Raw genomic sequence first — 22,360 nt, 5'->3', positions numbered from 1 at the left:
GGAGTAGGGGTGGGGGATAAGGAGATGGTTAGATCCAAGGTCACCTGGATGATGTCTGGAGGAGAGTGGGATATCAGGTGGGGGTTGGGGTAAGGGTCTCTGAGAGATCATAGGTGCCCTGATAACTTACAAACAGATCAGGGAACATGTATAAAGAACACACCTAACAGTAAAGATGAATTCTGAGACCTAGCAGCATATAAACAAGTAAACATAGCAGAGTAGTTTGTCTGCAGGAGGGTGTCCCATATACCCAGCAACAGGCAGTCAAATGCCTAACGGGGGCAGGGGGATCTGAGAAAAGATGGACCCCATAGGGGGTGCAACCGAGCCCTGATGGGTAAATGGAAGATTTAGCTAGGGGGTCAGTTCATAGTGTTCATTGGGGCTTGGGAAAGTGAGATGAATCTGCCGTGCTTGGTTGAACCAGATGAAGATGCGGAGGCCTTCTGCAGAGATCGCAAGGCTGAGCGACACCGCTGGCTTTGAGAGACCGAAGGTGATGGAGGTGGGGCCAGATGTAGATCTTGTAGGAGGTAGTGAAGATCCTCTGATGGCTTGCAGGAATGTTTACAGCCTTGATAGGTGAATTGAAGGGAGAAGGCAAATCCTCAAGTGTAGCTGATATGATGTTGATGCAGGATTTTCAATTGAGGCGTGATCGCTCTTCCCTTAGAGATGGTCATCTGGGAGAGGTCAGCGAATAACTGACAGTCATGGCCTTGAAATGAGAGAGACTCTCATTGATGTGCAGCTTGGGCGAGTTGTTCCTTCATGTGGTAGAAATGCATTTTGGTGACTATGTCGCCTGGAGTCCCTTCCGGCTTGCATGGATCTAGGGCTCTATGCACCCGATCCATTTCAAAGTCTTCAATAGGAATGGATGGGAATAGCTCCTGGAATAGGGCAGTGACCGTGGATTGGAGATCTAACACAGTCCCAGGGATCCCATGGATCCTTATATTGGGGTGTCTAGCCCTGTTCTCATAATCTTCTAGCTGGGTTTGGAGGGATTGGTTTTCCTCACACAGAGCTTCTATCTCAACTGTATGATTGCTAAAGAGAATTTCTAGATCGTCTACCCTCTGCTGCAGGTCAGATGTGTGTTGGCCTAGTTCTCTGATTTCCCTGGAGAGGCGTTCTGTAATCTGGTCTGAGGTCTGCTTCAGGGCACGCTGTAGCATTCGCTCAAATTGCTTCAGCATGTCTGGCTGCCCTGGGTAGGAACGTGAGGAATGTGGAGTGTCAGAGAGGTCCGTGTCTGACTCAACCTCTCCTCTGCTGGTAGGTGGCTCCAGTCTGGGTGGCCGTGGGAAAGCAGCCCATGGAGCTGTTGCGACGCCATCTTAGCTGCAGCCCACGGCAGGGCCTCTTGGATGTTTCTGAACTTGGCTTTGTTGTTGCAGGACCCTCAGGTGACCATTTTCACTATGCCTGTATCTTGTTGGAGACTGAGTTGGGCAGCTGTGGAGTGTAGCATGGCCTAGCTACTGGTGTATGTGGCTTTGTGTCTCTCCTCTGAGCGGAGCTCTAGGCGGACATGTCCGACCAGTAAGACTCTGTGCATACGCCAATTTTCTCACATTTTTCAACTGTTAAAATATAAATATGGCCCCTTCTTAAAGCTGAACTCCATCTTTTGCTACAAGCCGGCCAAAACAGACTATATTCCTCACTAACATGTGAGGCCACTGGATGTGCGGTATAACCTGTATGCATCAGAGGCTCCATACACCATACCACACTGTGTTCTGGATTCAAGCCGAAACTTCTTGCCTCATAACCTGAACACAATGCATTCTAGCATGGAATACAAAGCTTCCTGTGATTGGCTGAGTCACAGAGGTGGGCTGATGCTCAGCCAATCAGAGGAAGTTTTGTATTTATTGCTAGAATACATTGCTTTCTCTGATTGAAGGGGGATGAGAAAGCCAAAGCTACCACATCACTTAGGACCTCATACTGCCTTAATCAGTTTGCGCTTCTGGGCTCTAAAGTTTTCAAGTTTTACTGGTTGCTATAGCTGATCTACACATAATAGGACCCCTGTATGCACAGAACAAGAGCTTCAACCTGCTCATATGTGAAGGGCAGAGAAAAGGAGGAACAGCACAGGGAAATTTGAAGAACAATATATTCATGCAGGCAGAAAATACTAATTTTAAGAGTTGTCACCAGAGCAAGAGGTGAGGGTACGTCTTACTTAAAACCAACAACACATATCCATTAAAATACTGAAAGCCACCTCCGGGAGGAACATAAAAGTCCAGAATCAGGTACAGGCTGATGTTAGCCAAGCCCCCCCCATGCTCTCCTTTTTCTCTCTCTCTCCCCTCCCTCTTTCTTCCCTCTTCCTTCTTACTTTTTCCCTTTCTTTAAGTGTCCTCTAGGGACCCATGTATCCACTCACTATACCAGCTGGATGGTTTGGTTGATTGCATTTTAGTTAACTGTTTACATAACCTGATACGAATAGATTTGGGAAGTATAAAATAAAACATGCATTACAGATAGACAGCGACAACAAACTCAGGAAATAAGCATAGCCATGTAACTTCAGTGAGAAAGCTTTTGTATTGTTGGTTAAAGACCATTGCACTTCAACTGTATTTGATATAACTTTAAATAAAAATTTTATTGGAAAAAAAATACTGAAAGCCAACAACTCTCCTATAAGCACAGTTAATGATTTGGTTCCTACAGATGTAAACACCTCTTTACCACCCAATTACATCTTGTTATCTATGCATTATTCGTTTGTTCTAAAAAACAATGTAAACCAAATCTGGACCAAACAAGCTGTATAAAAATAAATTAATGAATGTGTTGGAATCAGACAGGAATTATTATTATACATCTACACAGCTGTTTGAGTCTAGTCTTATTATTATCAGTTATGTATTCCTTTGTCTAGTCCCTATAGTTTAGCTATCAATCTATTACGCCAAGCACATGTTATTGTTAATATCACAATGCTACCACCCTTGGCTATGAAATCAATACACGGTCTAAGATCAATCTCATTTATTTCCCAAGGAAATAAGAAAACGTGCATCAAGTATCAGTAGAAGTTACAATAATACATAGCATACAATCACAGTGCAATATAAGCCTTATACTTATCGATCCTCATGACTGGGTCCTGATGGAATAAAAAGGGACAGAGCGAGACCTCATGGTTGCAAACCCTTTTGTTAAACATACCTCAGCCATACCACACCCCATAGCCCATCCTACTCTTTCCCGTAGACCAATCAGCGTCTCTGGGGCGTCTCCTCCCCCAGGCTAACAGTCCTGCCATACTTGGCCTCTGGGGGGCAGTGTTTGCCCATGAATTGCAACTGCTCCGACTGGATTGCAAATCTTGTGGCTTGATCTCGGACGCCCCACCAGCTGTCCTCTGTTCTTGCAGACAAGCCGGCGCCATGTTATCTTTGAAGTCAGTACATTCCAGGTGGGCTGAATAGAACTCATTCTGCTATTCAAATTGTGTCACAATTCTTGCTTTTAAACATGTGAAACTGCCTGGCATCAGTATGGCTGAGTTCGGCTGTACAAACAGCTGTGTAGATGTATAATAATAATTCCTGTCTGATTCCAACATATTCCGCTTTGCGCCTAAAAGGCACATACCACCCTTCTTCAGACACTGCTCCTTTTGAACAGTCCATAACTGTCTTAACGTGTGTGGTTCCCCAACATGTGCTTCCGAACCAGTACCTGGGGCACAATCCTTAGCTTGTGTAACGCGTGGTTGTTTCCAACGAGCACTTCAGAGACATCTCTTATGGAACAGTACACAAGTGTCTTACCACGCTATGTTTTCAACGTGTGCAGAAACAGGTCCTATGGAGCAGTCCATAACTGTTTTACCATGTGATGTTTCCCAACACGTGCCGCTTTGCCACTGAGTGACACATCTCCACCATTCTTCAGCGACAGCTTCCATGTCACCATTCTGCATCTTGGGTATCTTCAGGACGGCAGTACAGGCAGGGGGTGCCCATTCATTCACCAGCACCCATTCAGAGCAACATATCACCCAGCTTTCAGACCCAGAGTCTTGAGGAGGGCCTTTCTTGCCCATATTACTAGCCTACAATACCCATAGGTCACACTATACCACGAACATAAATCAACTTATTACCGTAATATATACATATATATGTATTACGCACCCCGCTCCCAACCTCCTATAACCTTTTACTGTAACTACGGGTCGGGATTAGGCAGGCTTGCTCGCAGCGGCGTTGCAGGGCTCTGACTTGGCAGCAACGTCTCCAATTTGTACACAGAGAGCTCACCGTCAAATCGTCCCTCAACTTGCATAGACAAATGGGAGACCCTTCTAGATAAATATCGCTTAACTACACATATAAGTTTACAACAATTACCAAACCCACACAATTCCACCCCTGTGCCTGGATTTCAGAGATCATGCCCATGAATTGACCTGGCCTACAAAGGACATCATGGTCATGCTTCCGACAAAGGGAAATATCAACCTGCCTCCAGCGTTCATCTTCTCTGATCACATGTGTGATATAGCCTCAAATGCAACAAGATAGAGTCCCCAGTCAGTAAGCCCATTGATGCCACCAAATCTACAGACCAAGTTTGCACTTTTGTATATGAGAACATACAGCATAACACCTTTCACAATCCAACTTAGTACCACCCATACAGGCATTCGACCACTACTTTGGATTAGTATAAGCAACGTGTTTTGGCAAAATCTTACTGAGCGGTGATGCTAACTCATCAGGCCACTGCCCCTCATACAGAGACGGTACAATCAGCTTGATGTATAATAATAATTCCTGTCTGATTCCAACAGAATGTATATGGCCATGAGTGATATTAGAGCACTAACCATTTTCCACTCCATATTGAGTCCCTCTTCAGAAAATAACATATAATCAATCCTTCGCCCGCTACCCTTCAATGGAACCTTCCTTCCCTTCTGGTTGGGGCAGTGATTCTTGCTGGTGGGATATACCAGATATTCCTTCCGACCCTCCTCGTTTTCCAGGACCCTGGAAGGCAGACAAATTTAGTATGTCCCCAAGATTGTATAGGCTACATCCAAATAACAGATCATTTTATCTGATATGAAGACACAGTTAAATACTAAAGATATTATACATTATCAGTTCTGTTGGTCTTTGATGTTACCCACAGGTGTTAACTTACAACCCTCTGCTTTGTGAAGATGCTAATTCATGCAGTTTCCCCTCATATATTCCATGCTGTAACAATTTCTTCCTATAGCCACCTTCGTCTGGAAAAATGGAATGAGCATTGTGGAGGAGACAGCAGATTTATAAAATGTCTCCTTATCAAGGTGAGACTATTGAAGTACTACAAGAGCAATGCCTGGCTACCATGGAGGAGATAAAGGATGTAGTGCGGAACGTCATTCATGTCAGCTTGGATACGAATTGCACTCCAGTGAAAGTATGGGAGGGGGGTAAGACTTGCTATTAATTATAAGAGTTTTAACAGAAAGATGTGTGGTTACCTAGACAGACTTAAACATTCACCTGTGTGGTATATTAATGGAAATACAAAATAATTTCTCATTGATTATTTCACAGTCTGCTGTTGTGTCTTTTTGTATCTGTATTAGATGACCACAGATAACACATATATGACATCACAGGCCTCACCCCCTTCACATCGAAGTACCTCCTATATGTCATTGTCCCCCTTCACAGCATTGTCCTCAGCTCCCCTTCACCTTCACACCAGTGTCTCAAGCCCCACTTCACATAACATCTCCCCTTCACAACAGTGCCCCCAGTCTCTGTCCAGAACTGCTGTGCATCCTGCCCTCACCCTGGGGGATGAACAGACAGAGAGATCTACTGGGTGGCCAGACAAAAGAGAGACTAGGCTCCTAAGTGTCACAACCTCTGTGGTCTGGATGGGACCGTCACTCAGTCCGGATCCGTACCGCAGTTAGCCATTTACAGATGGTTTATAGGATCCATTTACATTTATCTTACAGATGTAAAAATACTAATGTAAAATGCCATGGAGAATTTGGAGGTGAAAGAAATAGACCCAACTTGCATGACAAAAAAAGGCATTTGGCTCTTAGGATGGTTAAATTTGAAAACCAGGGAGGGAGCTTTCTGGGGGCGACATTTCTGGTTCAGTATATTTTTTTGAATAAAGCTTTAAGACAAAATAAAAAAACGTGCAAGTACAAAGATTCCCCAGGAGAGAAAATGTCATGTCCTGGGACTGTCCCTTCTAATTAGGGACATCTGGCAGCTATTGTCTTAGATAATATGGTTTACTACAAAAGCAAACCCCCCTCCCAACCACAAAACATTTGCATAACATCTCTGCAATACATGAACATTTTTCTATGATTTATAATTTAAAAATGCTGCAAGTACAGAAAAATCCCTGTTAACCCTATCAGAAATCCAATGAGTTTGTAAATTCCTGTTGTGGGCTGACATCATTGTCCCTGCTACCCTGAAATCCCTAGCAGCGTTGTTAGATTCTGGACTACACTATTCTGCCCAATCCTGGAAAATCTTTGTCCATCTCTATATGCGTACATTATATTCTTTCACAGGAAAGCAAAGCTGCTACCTTGACTCCCAAGAACCCAAATACTGTGTGTGGGCAAATGGCTCTTGGGAGATGTAGTTCTGGGGGGGGGGGGGGGGTATCCCTACATCAATTGGAACTGGCCTAGGGCACCAAGCCGATCAGTCCTCCCAGTTACCAGAAATAATAAAAGCTGTTTCTTAGTACAAGAACATGGTAATGGAAACAATAAGTACTTAGACACGATGTAGAGGGGGATAAGGAGGTTTGGGGGTGAAATTGGGTCATGCCTGGAGCTCAGCTTTAAATAAAGGATTTTATTGGGAGAGGGCTAAAGGGTTGGTGCATGTGAAGGCATGTTTGAGACTATGAGAGCCCCCCCGATAGCTACTCATTTTTAATACACACACTCACCAACACACTCATCTATACAACCATGACATTGCCTCTATACGATCATATGAAAGTCACTCACTTCTGCAGATTGTCCGGGGTGCACACCTCCTCGTCATACAGGCCTTCTGGGTCCAGAAGCGTTCCTGAAAAGCATACACAAATGTTAAAGCAATTGAATGTAATCTGAAGCCATTGTGATTGTCTGGTGCTCACAGGCGGCTTGCTGTAACCTGCTCTATAATCACTGCATACTTAATGGCACTTCAAATTTCCAGACAGCCAAGCTCAAAAAGTGGCCAAACAAAAATCCCCCGCCATTCAGACATCGCCTGACATGAAAGGAATACCAAGATTGTGCTTTTAAAAACACATTAACTCCAATAGATACGGTGTACTTGAGTTTCCTAAAAGGGAATATATAGATGTATGGACCCATACCAAATAATAATATGTATAAAATAATGTTATTTTTAACCCCTTAATGGTGTAACACTTTAAGTGGGCTTTAATACCTAACACAGCTTCTATGATATGTGACCACTGTTATTGTCTCTAACAATGGTTACATGATCACCATGGCTCCCATCAGAAGAAATGACAGAGAGCTCTTGGTGACAGCCTGGTCAGTAAGATGCGAGCACACTTTCAGCACACAACCTCAGGCCGCCATGGACGCAAATGGGAGGAGGCTGGGCATTAAATCCCACTTTTCTTGCCACAGATTATACGCTTTGCGCGGTCAGAGGTTTAAAGGAAATGTACAATCTTTTCATTGTTTTATTAGATATACATGTAAAACAAGCCAGCATGATGTAAATATTGTTAGCAATATAAAAATAAGTAAATCTTAGCAATATATTTTAATGTTCTGGGATGTAAAGACATGGATGCCATATCAAAATTACCGTATTTATCGGAACCTTTTCCCCCTGAAAGGGGGCAAATCACGGGTGCGTGTTATACGCCGATAGTGTACCTCGGAGGGGAACGAGCGCCACAGGAATTCAGAGCTGCCATGTCCTGTATAATCGGCTCTCGCTCAGCTCTGACGTCACAGACACAGTCCTGCCTCTGCCACTGGCATTAGACCAGCGTTCTGTCAATCACAGAAACTGGTCCAATGCTGATGGCGAAGGCGGGACTGTGTATGTGACTGCTGACTGAGAGCCGAGTAAACAGAAGATGACGGCTCTGTGATTTCCTGCATGAGAGATGGTGAGGCTGCAGATGGGCATCAGGCTGCATTGATGGGAGATGGGCGCAGATCAGGCTGCAGATGGGCGCATATCAAGTTGCATGGAGGCTGTAGATATGCACAGACCAGGCTGCATTGAGGCAGCAGATGGGCACAGATCAGACTGCATTGAGGCTGCAGATGGGCACAGAACAGACTGCATTGAGTCTGCAGATGGGCACATACTGTATCAGGCTGCATTGAGGCTGCAGATGGGCACAGATCAGGCTGCATTGAGGCTGCAGATGGGCACAGATCAGGCTGCATTGAGACTGCAGATGGGCACAGATCAGGCTGCATTGAGGCTGTAGATGGGCACAGATCAGGCTGCATTGAGGCTGCAGATGGGCACAGATCAGGCTGCATTGAGGCTGCAGATGGGCACAGATCAGGCTACATTGAGGCTGCAGATGGGCACTAATCAGGCTGCATTGATTGGCACTGACCATTATTTTGCTTCAAAGTGGTTTATTTTGAATTTTATTTTTTTTCTGAAACTTCCCTCTTAAGTTAAAGGTGTGTGTTATACGCCTGTGCATGTTATACACCAATAAATACGGCACTTTAATAGAAATCTACTGAAATAAGAGCTCAGAATAAGAGCTCACTGAAAGTTCACTGCATTTTCCTTTTAAAACCCAAATTTATCAGTCAATTCATTATACCAATAATTTGAGTAAATTAGTAAAGATACATGACTTGCTGGGGATACTGTCAGGAAAAGAAAAGCATTTCATGCAGCTACCCTGCAAGAGTGCACCCTAAGGGCTTGTTCACACTTATCTGCAGCCCAACGGCTGCTGCCTGCACAGCGATTTGATGTGCAGAGCAGTGCAGCAGGGGGCGCTGGGATGCGTGTTTTATCGCATTATACAGCTCCCTTTTTTTAATGCGCTTTATTTGAAGTGTACAATGTGACACTTCATTCATATAACTGAACAGTGCGGTGTGGTGTGTTTCTGTGCCATTACATGCAGGACCGAGCAGACCAATGAAGAATGATGTTGCAAAATATGGCACTGCTCTGGATTGCTGTCTAACACAGCGTTCTGATCTGAACATGACACACTGAAAACAATTGTTTTCTGTGTGGTGGGTTGATTTACTAAAACTGGAGAGTGCAGAATCTGGTGCAGCTCTTCATAGAAACCAATCAGCTTCCAGGTTTTTTTATTTTGTCAAAGCTTAACTGAACAAGCTGAAGTTGGAAGCTGATTGGATACTATGCACAACTGCACTGGATTTTGCACTCTCCAATTTTAGAAAATCTCCCACACATGCGGAAAAACACAGGTTATGGCACCTAGCATGAATGGGTCCTAAAACTCAGTGCTAAGTTTTCAGGTCTTTTTTTCTTTAAAAATCAGTTTTTAAAATAATTATTTCGTAACTGTATTCTATATATGCCTGAAGTTAAAGCAGTTGTATACCCCCTTTGCTCATTTTTACCTACAGGTAAGCTTATAATAAGGCTGTTGGTAAAATGAATATCTCCTAAACCTGTACGGTTGCACCTTGCAGCTGCTGAAGGTCTAGTGGTTGCTGATGGACCTTCCCAAGATGGAGGACTCCAGCGTGTGCGTCACCGGCCACCCACAGCGCCTGAGCCCCCAACCCAGAAGAAACGCAGGCGGAACATGTCAGCTCCCTCACCGGTGACTGGGAGGCAGTGCAGGCGTTTCGTCTAAAGTAAGTATTTCATAATGAGCTAGTATGCTGTAAATAACAGCTCATTATGCCTTTGCCTTACAGGTTGTTTTTTTTGTCAGGGCATACATGTTTCAATCAGAAAGCCTTTATATAGTTATACATAAAGCACACATGTAGCTGCCTTCTGTATACCATGGGGGGTAATGAAGGGCTGTAATCTAGCACAGTGAGCCTCTGTGTGTGGGTTTTAATCCACTTCTTTCCAAAAAAAAAAAAATGGTTTATCATAGCTTCAATATATTTTGGTTTCACAGCAGTAATAGGCTAACAGTAGTGCCAATTAAAAGCTGATCTCTTGAATAAACAAGTCATGTGTATTCTTACTTGAATCTTGGGGTGCTTTCAGTATTTTTCCAGATCTGTGCAGTAATCCAGTTTCAAACTTTGCACCTTTGAAGAACTTCCTGTTGTAAAGACCGCTCACTGTTGCTCTATCTTCTTGTGCAAGGTGACTGGTCTTGTCTCCACCCCCTCCACCTGTAGATGTCTGCAGGCAGTGAGTAGTGGGTGGGTCCCTGGGTGGGTCCCATCCACAGCTCTGATCTCTGGCAGGCTACAGCACAGTGATGATGTCACCACTAGTTTCACAGGGTAAAAACTGGGTTTCCAAGGCATTTGATGGACATAAATAGAATGTATATCCTTTATGGCTATAGAGGAATATATTTAAATTAAAGGTTTTGTATCTGGAGTTCAGCTTAAATATTTCTGAATGAACATTATTAAGCAACAGGGATGATGGATCCCCAATGACAGATCCATTTGTCTTTATTTCATAAAAATGGGGTAAAACAGGCTGATGAGATCACACTGTACTCCATTTTCATGAAACAATGAAGATCGCATCTGACATTGGGGTGCCGTCATCCATCTTTTTTGTGATTATATGCCTCTCAGTAATGAGCTGGACTTGCACCCTGCAATTGCAGACAACATTGGACAAACCTGGAGCAGCAGTACTTATTAATATATTACTGAGCCACAGGCTTGCCAACGTTTAGTCACATATATACGTGTGGGCTGATGTGTTCTATCTACCAAAGCTAGGGGGGGGGGGGGTTCTTCTTTTTCTTTAACCAACTATAACCCTACTTTTACATTACCTGTTAAATAATAAAATCAATTGTACCGTTCTAGACAATGATCACCTAAATTCCCAGTTTGATGGTCACTTGCAATTTGTAGATTTGCCTGCAGGTGGCACTGGTAGAAAACAATAATGTCTTCCTTTTAATATGTCTCACCTATTGCCCATGGCTTCTCTTCTCCGGGACTGAGTCTGCATGGATCCTTGAAATGTGTAAACAGGCTGTGCTGCTGCTCCAGCTTATCTTCTGCACCAGAAAACAAGGAACATATCCTGGTTATAGTTATGAGCACAGGGTTAGTTGTAAATGATCCCTAGCAAATGAGATCTAGACACGCTCTTCACGTGCGCGCATATCATCAAATCAAAACAAAGACATTTATTAGCGTGACACTTTAAATTCTTAAAATATGTTAGCTTACCGGGAAGGTAACCACAATGTATGTGATCAGTGCACTGAATTCACCAAATGATAAAAGCTTTATTAACCACATGATATAGCGACTAGGACATAACGGTATAACATATATTAGAAGAATTCAAAGGTTTTACTTTAACATTTTGCTCAGCCTGGCCACTTGTAGGTAAATAACATAGGTGTGTGCACAGGGTGTGCCGGATATGCCTGGGCACACCCTAATCACCCTGTGCAACACAGATCCGATTCCCCTTGCCCCTACCAACATGGCAGCTGAGGTTACAGAGAAAGGGACTAGGGAATCTCTGTCCTCAGTCCCTTTCTCTGCTATTTCACCTCAACATTGTAACAAAAATAATTAAAAAGAGATTTTATATATTATATAAGCTGCAGAGGGACCTGTGACTCCTCTAAGCAGCCTCTGTACCCCAACAACAATCAGATAAATTTATGTATTTATCATAGGTGTGCACAGCCTATTGCATTCGGGTGTACACCCCAAAGCTTAAACACACAGGCGCAGTAGAGCAGTGGACAGTGTCAGTAGCAATGAGATTGTTGTCCGTCGTTTTTTGGTATTTTTTACAATTTTTTTTTTTATAATATTATTTTTTCCCTACCCATGCACTTTTTAAAGTGGTTCTAACACTAAAACGTTTTTTTTGCATTAACGCATTCCCTGCTTTAAGGTAAAAAAAACATTTTGCCGGGCCCCAAACAAAAACACTTACCTGAGTCTTGTATTGATCCAGCGCTGTGCTATTCAGTTCTTCTTTCTTGCCTTTCTCTTCTCACAGGAGGATTGAGCAGCAGCGGGAGCCTTTGACTCCTGCTGTTGTCAATCAAATCCAGTGAGGAGGGAGTGAGGGTGGGACAGAGCTGCGCTATGTGGGCTCCTTGAGGGTAGGGACTGATGTGAGTGTGCGATGTACAGGGATAGGGACAATTGTAGACACTCACTCAGGTTGAACTGGATGGAACGGTGTCTTTATTCATCCTTACTATGTAACTATGTGTGACTATAGGCGCACATAGCCCAGTTCGGGAGCGAACCCGCATGTCTGCCCCATAGCAAGCGGTTTGCTATGGGGGCAGACACAGAAGAGGAGGAGCCAGGATCTCCAGTGGGGGACCCCAGAAAAGGAGGTTCAGGGCTACGCCATGAGAATGGCTGAGAAACCCTTTAACACCCATTGCATAAACAGAAGCAGAATGTAGCAAACAATGAAATTATCATTTACTGGCAAACTGAATATACTAAGGGCCGTTCTTTGCCCTTGTACACACGGTCGGACATTCCGATGGACAATGTCCGATAGGACCGTGTTGTCGGATAATCCGACAGTGTGTGGGCTCCATCGGACTGTTTCCGTCCGAGTATCCGACGGACCAAATTTTCCAGCTGGGCTATAAAATTTTCCGACAACATGATCCGATCGGACCTTGTCCGATCATGTGTAGAGAATTCCGATCGGACAAAGTGCCATGCATGCTCAGATCAAATTCCTAGACCAAAGCTATTCGCTACTAGCCTGAACGTAGTCCCGTCGTAACGAAATAACGTCATCACGTTAAGTATGATCGGATTTCCTGACAACTTTGTCCGACCGTGTGTATGCAACAGTTTCGGACAAAATCCAACGGATTTGGTTGTAGGAATGTCCGACCGTGTGTACAAGGGCTTAGAGTTTTCATACCTGATGAGCAATTGTCAAAGTTGAGGTCCCCACAAATAACATCAAAGGCCACCAGCTCCTCTGGATTTGCAGCACTGGAGGAGGAGGTAGATTTACGGAATTCAGATGCCCACTCCTGGAGAAAGTCTAGCTGCTCACATCGGATTGTTGCATCCCCTAAAAAAAAAAATGGCAGCAATGTAAAGGATCCACAGCATATGTAGTGAATAGTAAAACATTATCACTGCCAGGATAACAGGTTCACAGCTTTCAATATAGTAATACACACAGTTCAGTGGTTCACATCAATCAGTCAAAAAAAATCTTCTTAAACTGGCTGTAAACCCTTACAAAAATCCAGTGAATTGACTGACCTCAGGTAAACAAATCCTTATACAAAGGTTGTACCTGTTTATCTGCAGTCTTCTCTCCTCTACATCTGTTCAAAGACCAGCTTGTCTGAGCTGTCAGAAAAAAGGGGACGGAGAGCTGAAGTTGCAGACTGCAGAGCTCAGTGAGGAGAGCTCTGAGAGCTGATTGGTGGGAAGTGCACACTATAGAGAGATGTGCTTTGTTGTTCATAATTTATGACTGAGGTATATAACCACCTGAATGTGAGTGGTCTAGACTGATCTAAAGCAAAAGCGGATTGGTTGCTGTGGGATATTGCACATCCTTTGCCATCTTCTAGGACAGGGATATGCAATTAGTGGACCTCCAGCTGTTGCAGAGCTACAAATCCCATGAGGCATAGCAAGACTCGGACAGCCACAAGCATGACACCCAGAGACAGAGGAATGATGGGACTCGTAGTTTTGTAACAGCTGGAGGTCTGCTAATTGCAGATCCCTGTTATAGGAGCTCCAGCCAGTGTTCTTCTGTGATCATAGTACATCATTCAGCTTCTACCCAACCAACCTCATTGCTTATGTGTGGTACAGTACTTGTGTCTGACCAATTCACCTTCATAACATGTACATGTCAGGTAGGACACCTGGCAATCCAACCAGTAACATACAGGGCATCCGAAAAGTATTCATAGTGCTTCACTTTTCCCACATTTTGTTATGCTACAGCCTTATTCCAAAACTGATTAAATTCATTATTTTTCTTAAAGTTCCACCCAAAAGTGGAACTTCCGCTTTAAGCACTCCTTGCCCCCTTATATGCCACATTTGGCATGTCATTTTTTGGGGGTGAGTGGGTGCCTAGTTCTGAGTGGAACTTCCTCTCCCACTTCCTGCTTCCGACTTCAGGCCGCCTAGGCAACACATCCTCTTCCCCTAGGTGGCCTCTCCCTCTCGGAAATCTTCTGGGACACGTCCCAGGTCCCAGAAGATTGCCTGTCCACTCCGAGAGCGCAGCGTGACTCGCGCATGTGCAGTGCATGCCCAGCTGTGAAGACGCAACCTGTCACGGCCGGGTGCACACAGTTTCTATGGCGGCGCCACGGAGAGGAGGGGTGAGAGGAGCGAGGTTCCGTGCGGTCACATCGCTGGACCGTGGGACAGGTGAGTGTCTGTTTATTAAAAGTCAGCAGCTACACTTTTTGTAAAATAAACTAAATAAATAAACTAAATAAACTTTTTTTAATAAACTAAAAAAAGCTTGTAACTCTGCTTTAAAATTCTACAAACAATAGCCCACAATGATAATGTGAAAGAAGTTTGAAATCTTTGAAAATGTATTAAAAATAAAAAAATATCACATGCACATAAGTATTCACAGCCTTTGCTCAATACTTTGTTGAAGCTCCTTTAGCACCAATTACAGCCTCAAGTCTTTTTAAATATGGTGCTACAAGCTTAGCACACCGATTTTTGGCAAGTTTCTCCCATTCTTCTTTGCAGGACCTTCCAAGCTCCATCAGGTTGCATGGAGAGCATCGGTGCCCAGCCATTTTCAGATCACTCACAAAGATATTCAATCGGGTTTAAGTCTGGGCTCTGGCAGGGCTACTCAAGAGCATTCACAGAGTTGTCCGGTAGCCACTTCTTTGTTAGCTTGACTGTGTGCTTAGAGTCATTGTCCTGTTGGAAGATGAACCCTCACCCCAGTCTGAGGTCCAGAGAGCTCTGGAGTAGGTCTTCATCAAGGATGTCTCTGTACATTGTTGCATTCATCTTTCCCTCGATCCTGACTAGTATCCCAGTTCCTGCCCTGAAAAACATCCCCACAACATGATGCTGCCACTACCATACTTCACTGTATGGATGGTACTGGACAGGTGATTACGGTGCGTGGTTTCCTCCAGACATGATGCTTGCCATTCAGTCCAAAGAGGTCAATCTTTGTTTCATCAGACCAGAGCATTGTGTTTATCATCGTTTGAGAGTTCTTCAGGTGCCCATTGCAAGCCCCAGGAGGGTATTCATGTGCCTTTTACTGAGGAGTGGCTTCCATCTGGCTATTCTACCATGCAGGACCGATCGGTGGAGTGCTGCGGAGATGGTTGTTCTTCTGGAAGGTTCTCCTCTCTCCACAGAGAAACACTGGAGCTCTGTTAGAGTAACGATTGGGCTTCCTCCCCCAATCGCTCAGTTTAGCTGGGCGGCCCGCTCTAGGAAGAGTCCTGGTGGTTCCAAGGTTCTTCCACTTACACTGTGCTCATTGGGACCTTCAATACTGATTTTTTTTTGTACCGAGCGGCAATCACGGTAAAATTGTGCGGTTGGGGTACCATGCCGTGCGCCACTAAAGTGTTCAGGTTTGGCTTGAAGAAAAGGTGGCAACCCTATTGGCACCTATGGACCCTTCTCTGCACAATATATATTTGTATCACCTCCTCCAAGGCAGTATTTTGAGTATTTTTCATTGCCTATTTACGTTATTCATAGATGATTAGGAGGTGCATGTTTTTGTAGGAGAGAAGAGGAATTAGCCCTTGTACACACGGTCGGAGAATCCGTCGGAATGTGTCCTATCGGACCGTGTTGTCGGATAATCCGACTGTGTGTGGTATGCATCGGACTGATTCCGTCTGACCCAATTTTCCAACTTGTTGGAAATATTTCCCGACCAACTGGGCCGATCGGACATACTCCGATCATGTGTAGAGAATTTTGATCGGACAAAGTGCCACGCATGCTCAGATCAAATTCCTACATCAAAGCTATTGGCTACTAGCCTGAACGTAGTCCCGTCGTAACGAAATTATGTCATCACGTTCTGAAAGATCGGATTTTTCGACAACTTTGTCCGACGGTGTGTATGCAACAGTTTCGGACAAGATCCGACGGACAAAATCCGACGGATTTGGTTGTCGAAATCTCCGACCGTGTGTACAAGGGCTAAGGGTGATATTTTGAACATATTCTGTTTATGTAATTTTATTTAAGTTGTGCATGCTTTCCTTAACGTTTAACTAACGTCAAAACTTTTTTGTAGAGGGATTAGAACCCCTGTCAGGGTTTTAATGCTGTCTGTGCCCCCGTTAGGAAGATTCAGCCTCTCTATTTGGCCTGTTTACCATTATTGTTGAAAGTGAAAGTAGAAGAAAATCAAAAATTTTGGGTTGTCCCCAGAAAAGTAATAGAGGGGAAATCTTCCAATGGGGGCACTAGTTCTGGTGACATGGGTGTCCCCAAGGAATTCCCTTAGTTTTTAAGGATTTCCTCAGACTTCCTGTTTGGTTATGGAGCAGGAAGTGAAAGGAAATCTCCACAATGGGACACAGATGGCGAAAAAAAAAAAAAAATCTGACAGAGTTTATAACCCACCCTTGCTCTATCCAAAATGAAAAGAAAAAGTTTTGCCTATAGTTCTACTTTAACCACATGCCAACCAGCGCACAACGGTATACACTGGCTCAATGGCACAGCTGGACAAATGGGTGTACAGGTAAGTCCCCTTATAGAAGCAGCATTGTGGGCACGCCTGCCCGCCCCGTGCTCCGTGACTGCGGACTTGATATCCGCCGGGTGCCCGCGATCGTGTCTTGGAGCGGAAGAACGGGGAGATGTACACAAAGCATTTCCCCATTCTGCCAAGTGACATGACAGAAATCCACTGCTCCCTATGAACGGGAGAAATGATCTCTGTCATGTGAGTGGTAGCCCCCCTTCCCCACAGTTAGAATCACTCCCTAGGACACACTTAACCCCTTGATCGCCCCCTAGTGTTTAACCCCTTCCCTGCTAGTGTATTATAGCTGTATAAATGACAATGGTCCCAAAATGGTGTCAAAAGTGTCTGATGTGTCCGACCATAATGTTGCAGTCACAATAAAAATCACAGATCACCGCCATTACTAATAAAAAAAAATGAATAATAAAAATGCCATAAATCTATACCCTATAACTTTTGCGCAAACCAATCAATATACGCTTATTGTGATTTTTTTTTACCAAAAATATGTAGATGAATACATATTGACCTAAACTGAGAAAGAAATTAGTTTTTTTATATATTTTTGGGGGATATTTATTATAGCAAAAAGTTAAAAATATTGCTTTTTTTTTTACAATGGCGCTCTTTTTTTGTTTATAACACAAAAAATAAAAACCACAGAGGTGATCAAATATCACCAAAAGAAAGCTCTATTTGTGGGGAAAAAAGGACATCAATTTTGATTGGGTGCAACATCGCACGACCGCGCAATTGTCAGTTAAAGCGACGCAGTGCCGAATCGCAAAAAGTGCTCTGGTCAGGAAGGAGGTAAATTCTTCCGGGGCTGAAGTGGTTAAGGCAATATTTGGTACTTTTAAAGTCCCTTATCTTTGTCCTTTTGTTTTGAACATTGGGACATAACCAGTATCTATCTAGCCTGATACTGCTTTAACATGTTGTCTGTCACTACCGGTATATGGAGATCAGTCAAATCTTGCACTCCTTGGTCATTGATGAGTCAGTAGGCCACATAAACTGCGGCTCTGCATACTGACCTGTTCCTCGGTCCCAGGTTTGATCTCACCAGACCACACACAAATACAAACCATTCTCCATGAACATCACTCTTGCGGTTCACTGTTCATATTTCACATGGAAAACTCAAACAAAGTCACAGCACAAGGCCGCTAATGTAAATACACATCGAAATCATCTATCACACATTAACCAAACACCGCTGCTGGCTTTGGAGGGTGGTGTAACTGCAGATCACCAGATCCTGAAATTTATGAGAAAACCCCTCTTCTTCTCTTCATATCCAGTAAAAAGCAGAAATACCTTTCAAATAAACATTAGCAGGAAAGGCTTGTATAGTCTTAACAGCTGTAAAACTCTGCAGCCTCCCCATGTCTGTATCCTGTATATCTATAGTGAGGGACAAAGGTATTTTATCCCCTATGTTTGCCCACTGACAAAGAAATGACCAGTCTATAATTTTAATGGTGGGTATATTTTAACAGTTAGAGATAGAATAATAACAAAAAAAAAATCCAGAAAAATGCATTTAAAAAAAAGTTATAAATTAATTTGCATTTTAATGAGTGAAATAAGTATTTGACCCCTTCAAAAAACATGACTTAGTACTTAATAGGTCAGACTTTTCTTGTAGTTGGCCACCAGGTTTGCACACATCTCAGGAGGGATTTTATCCCACTCCTCTTTGCAGATCCTCTCCAAGTCATTTCCCTTATACACACGGTCGGATATTCCGACAACCAAATCCGTCGGATTTTGTCCGAAACTGTTGCATACACACAGTCGGACAAAGTTGTCAGAGAATCCGATCGTACTTAATGTGATGAAGTTATTTCGCTACGACGGGACTACGTTCAGGCTAGTAGCCAATAGCTTTGGTCTAAGAATTTGATCTGAGCATGCGTGGCACATTGTCCGATCGGAATTCTCTACTCATGATCGGACAAAGTCCGATCGGATCATGTTGTCGGAAAATTTTATAGCCCAGCTGGAAAACTTGGTCCATCGGATACTCCAACGGAAACAGTCCGATGGAGCCCACACACTGTTGGATTATCCGACAACGCGGTCCTATCGGACATTGTCCATCGGAATGTCCGACCGTGTGTACAAGGGCATTAAGGTATTGAGGCAAACGTTTGGCAACTCGAACTATCAGATCACTCCACAAATTTTCTATGGGATTAAGGTCTGGAGACTGGCTAGGCCACTCCAGGACCTTACTGTGCTTTTTCTTGAGTCACTCCTTTGTTGGCTTGGCTGTGTGTTTTGGGTCATTGTCATGCGGAAATACCCATCCATGACCCTTTTTGAATGCCCTGGCTGAGGGAAGAATGTTCTCACCCAAGATTTGATGGTACATGGCCCCATCCATCGCCGCTTTGATGCGGTGATGTTGTCCTGTTCCCTTAGCAGAAAAGCAAAGAATAATATTTCCACCTCCATGTTTGACAGTGGGGATGGTATTCTTGGGGTCATAGGCAGTATTCCTCCTCCTCCAAACATGACGAGTTGAGTTGATACCAAAGAGCTTGATTTTGGTCTCATCTGACCACAACACTTTCACCCAGTTCTCCTCTGAATCATTCAGATTTTCTTTAGCAAACTTTGGATGGGCCTGTAGATGTGCTTTCTTGAGCATCCTGCGGGTGCTGCAGGATTTCAGTCCCTCACGGCGTAGTGTGTTACCAATTGTTTTCTTGGTGACTATGGTCCCAGCTGCCTTGAAATCAGACAAGATTCTCCCGTGTAGTTCTTGGTTGATTCCTCACCGTTCTCATGATCATTGAAACTCCACGAGGTGAGATCTTGCATGAAGACCCAGACTAAGGGAGACAGTTATTTTGTTTTTCTTCCATTTGTGAATAATCGCACCAACTGTTGTCACCCTCTCACCAAGCTGCTTGGCGATGGTCTTATATCCCATTCCAGCCTTGTGTATGTCTACAATCTTGTCCCTGACATCCTTGGACAGCTCTTTGGTCTTGGTCATGGTGGAGAAATTGGAATCTGATTGATTGCTTCTGTGGACAGGTGTCTTTTATACAGGCAACAAGCTGAGATTAGGAGCACTCCTTTTGAGAGAGTGCTCCTAATCTCAGCACGTTACCTGTATAGAAGACACCTGCAAACCAGAAATATTGCTGATTGGTAGAGGTTCAAATACTGTTTTCATTCATTAAAATGCAAATCAATTTATAACTTTTTTGAAATGCGGTTTTCTGGATATGCTTGTCGTCATACTGTCTCTCACTGTTAAAATAAACGTACTATTAAAATTATAGACTGATCATTTTTTTTGTCAGTGGGAAAACGTATACATACAATATATCACATATACTACTGACACATGTAAATGTGTACAAGTATTAAAAAAAATTTAAAAGCTTTCTATTTTTCTGTATTGATGCAGTAGACGTTTTTTTTTTTTTGTAAACTGGAATTTACATTTGGCTATGCCTAATGCGTACTGTGTTTGCCTTCCTCTGCCTTTCTTTAAAGAAAGAGTTTAAATTTTTTTTTTTATATACAGAGCCCCTCACAAGTGTAATTAAACGCAGACTATGAAAAACTCATTACACACTATAAAACACAATGTTCATACTCACAAAGTCACCAAAGCATTCATTTTGTGTAGAGTGAAATACACCTAGATCATTTTGCATATTAACTAGCAGATGATTGGTTGCTAGAACAAAGAGCGCCCTAGCAACCAATCAGCAGCTCTTTAATATGCATTGTTAAGTCCGGCAGCTCCCGCCCTCCATGCAGTGCTTTTGTGCCACTCGCTCTCAATCTGTCCTGCCTTTGTGTACCTTTCAGGTAGGGGTGAGGGGGGCAGAGAACCTGGCACTGAAGGATGGGGAGCCGGGGATGCTTGATTTGAACATACAGAGGTCTACTTGGGAAGGGGGGAGGGTGATGTAATGGGACAGAGCACGCCATTGTGTGTATGTGTGTGTCGGGGGAGGTGATGTGAATGGGAAAGATAGGACTATTGGGGTGTGATGTAAAGGGACAGAGAGCCCTACTGTGGAAAAGAGGGGTGATATAAAGTGGCAGAGACCGCTGCTGTGGGGGGGGGGGGTGGGGGTGTAGGGGGGCAGTGCTGTTGGGGTAATGTAAAGGGGGTGTTGGGTTGATGTGAAGGGAGCAGAGGAGAATAGTACTGTGGGGGTGATGTGAGGGGGCAGAGAACACTGCTGTGAAGGGGCAGAGGACACCAATGTAAGACCCGGACTGTGATATAAGATGAGAGGGGAGCTGTGATGTGAGGACAAACATGAGATTCGGACCTCTGTTGGAAGAAAATTTACAGATCGGCTCTCCTTGAAGTTTAATTTAATACCCATATATGTATTTTCTGGGACACTTTTAAGCAGGTACCATAATGTGTCTGGACATTTCGCTATCACCAACCTTGGAGCCAGCTAAGGTGTCTGAAAATACTGACTTTCTGGTAAATCATAGTCACACCTCTAATCTTATATGTAGTAATGTGTAAACCAGGGGTCTCCAAACTTTCTAAACAAAGGGTCAGTTTACTGTCCTTCAGACTTCAGGGGGCCAGACTGCGGCCATTGGGAGTGGAAAAGGTCAGCATCAACATCAGTGGGAAAAAATAATGCCTCATCATTTGTGGGTGTAATTGTGCTCCATCATTGGTGTCAGTGAGAGGAATAGTGCCTCATCATTGGTGTCATTGGGAGGAGTTGTGCCCCATCATAAGAGTAATTGGGTGAAATTGTGCCCCATCATAGGTGTCGTTGGGAAAAATTGTGCCCCATCGTTGATGTTATTGGGAGGAGACGTGCCCCATCGTTGGTGTCAGTGGGTGAAATTGTGCCCCATCGTAGGTGTCGTTGGGAAAAATTGTGCCCCATCGTTGGTGTTATTGGGAGGAATCGTGCCCCATGGTTGGTGTCATTGGATGAAATTGTGCCCCATCGTAGGTGTCATTGTGAGAAATTGTGCCTCATCGTTGGTGTCATTGGGAGGAATTGTGCCCCATCATTGGTGGCATTGAGAGGATTTGTGTCCCATAATTGGTGTCATTGGGAGGAATTTGCCCCTTCATCGGTGCAGTGCCAATAGGGGAAATTATACCCCATTGTTGGTATCAGTGGATGAAATGGTGGCCCAAAGGCTGGATAAAAGCAAGCAAAGGGTCATAGTTTGGAGACCACAGATATACAGTATAGACAAAGCAGTTTTACTCTTCAGAGGGCATGTACTTGTCTGAGTTTTGTAAGGGCCAGTTTCCCGCATCAGGTTCAAAACGCACTGCAATTGTCATTGCAGGGGGTGTCAATAATACATTTCACAGTTGCTAAAGAAACTGTTGATGGTAGCTTGTCTTAATCTGAATGGACATTTTCACACCAAAAGCTGGCTAAAGGTGGTTGGAT

General features: G+C 43.8%; 1 protein-coding gene across 3 annotated transcripts in view; it reads right to left on the bottom strand.

The window, feature by feature from the left end:
• The window catches only part of SMPD3 (sphingomyelin phosphodiesterase 3), a 309,102-nt gene that overhangs the window by 6,871 nt on the left and 279,871 nt on the right, over window positions 1-22,360 (bottom strand). For all 3 annotated transcript variants that reach the window (XM_077455429.1, XM_077455421.1, XM_077455438.1), the window contains 4 exons: window positions 13,110-13,265; window positions 11,152-11,241; window positions 7,043-7,106; window positions 4,874-5,036 (listed from right to left, as the gene is read on the bottom strand). In XM_077455429.1, coding sequence (XP_077311555.1) covers window positions 4,874-5,036; window positions 7,043-7,106; window positions 11,152-11,241; window positions 13,110-13,265 — 473 coding nt within the window. The remainder of the gene's footprint in view (window positions 1-4,873; window positions 5,037-7,042; window positions 7,107-11,151; window positions 11,242-13,109; window positions 13,266-22,360) is intronic.

This window comes from Lithobates pipiens, unplaced genomic scaffold (assembly GCF_037356315.1).
Source record: "Lithobates pipiens isolate NorthernLeopardFrog02 unplaced genomic scaffold, aLitPip1_a1.2 Scaffold_10, whole genome shotgun sequence".
Lineage (NCBI taxonomy): Eukaryota > Metazoa > Chordata > Amphibia > Anura > Ranidae > Lithobates > Lithobates pipiens.
Note: the sequence above shows the minus strand (reverse complement) of the source record. Positions and strands in the feature narration are given on the sequence as shown.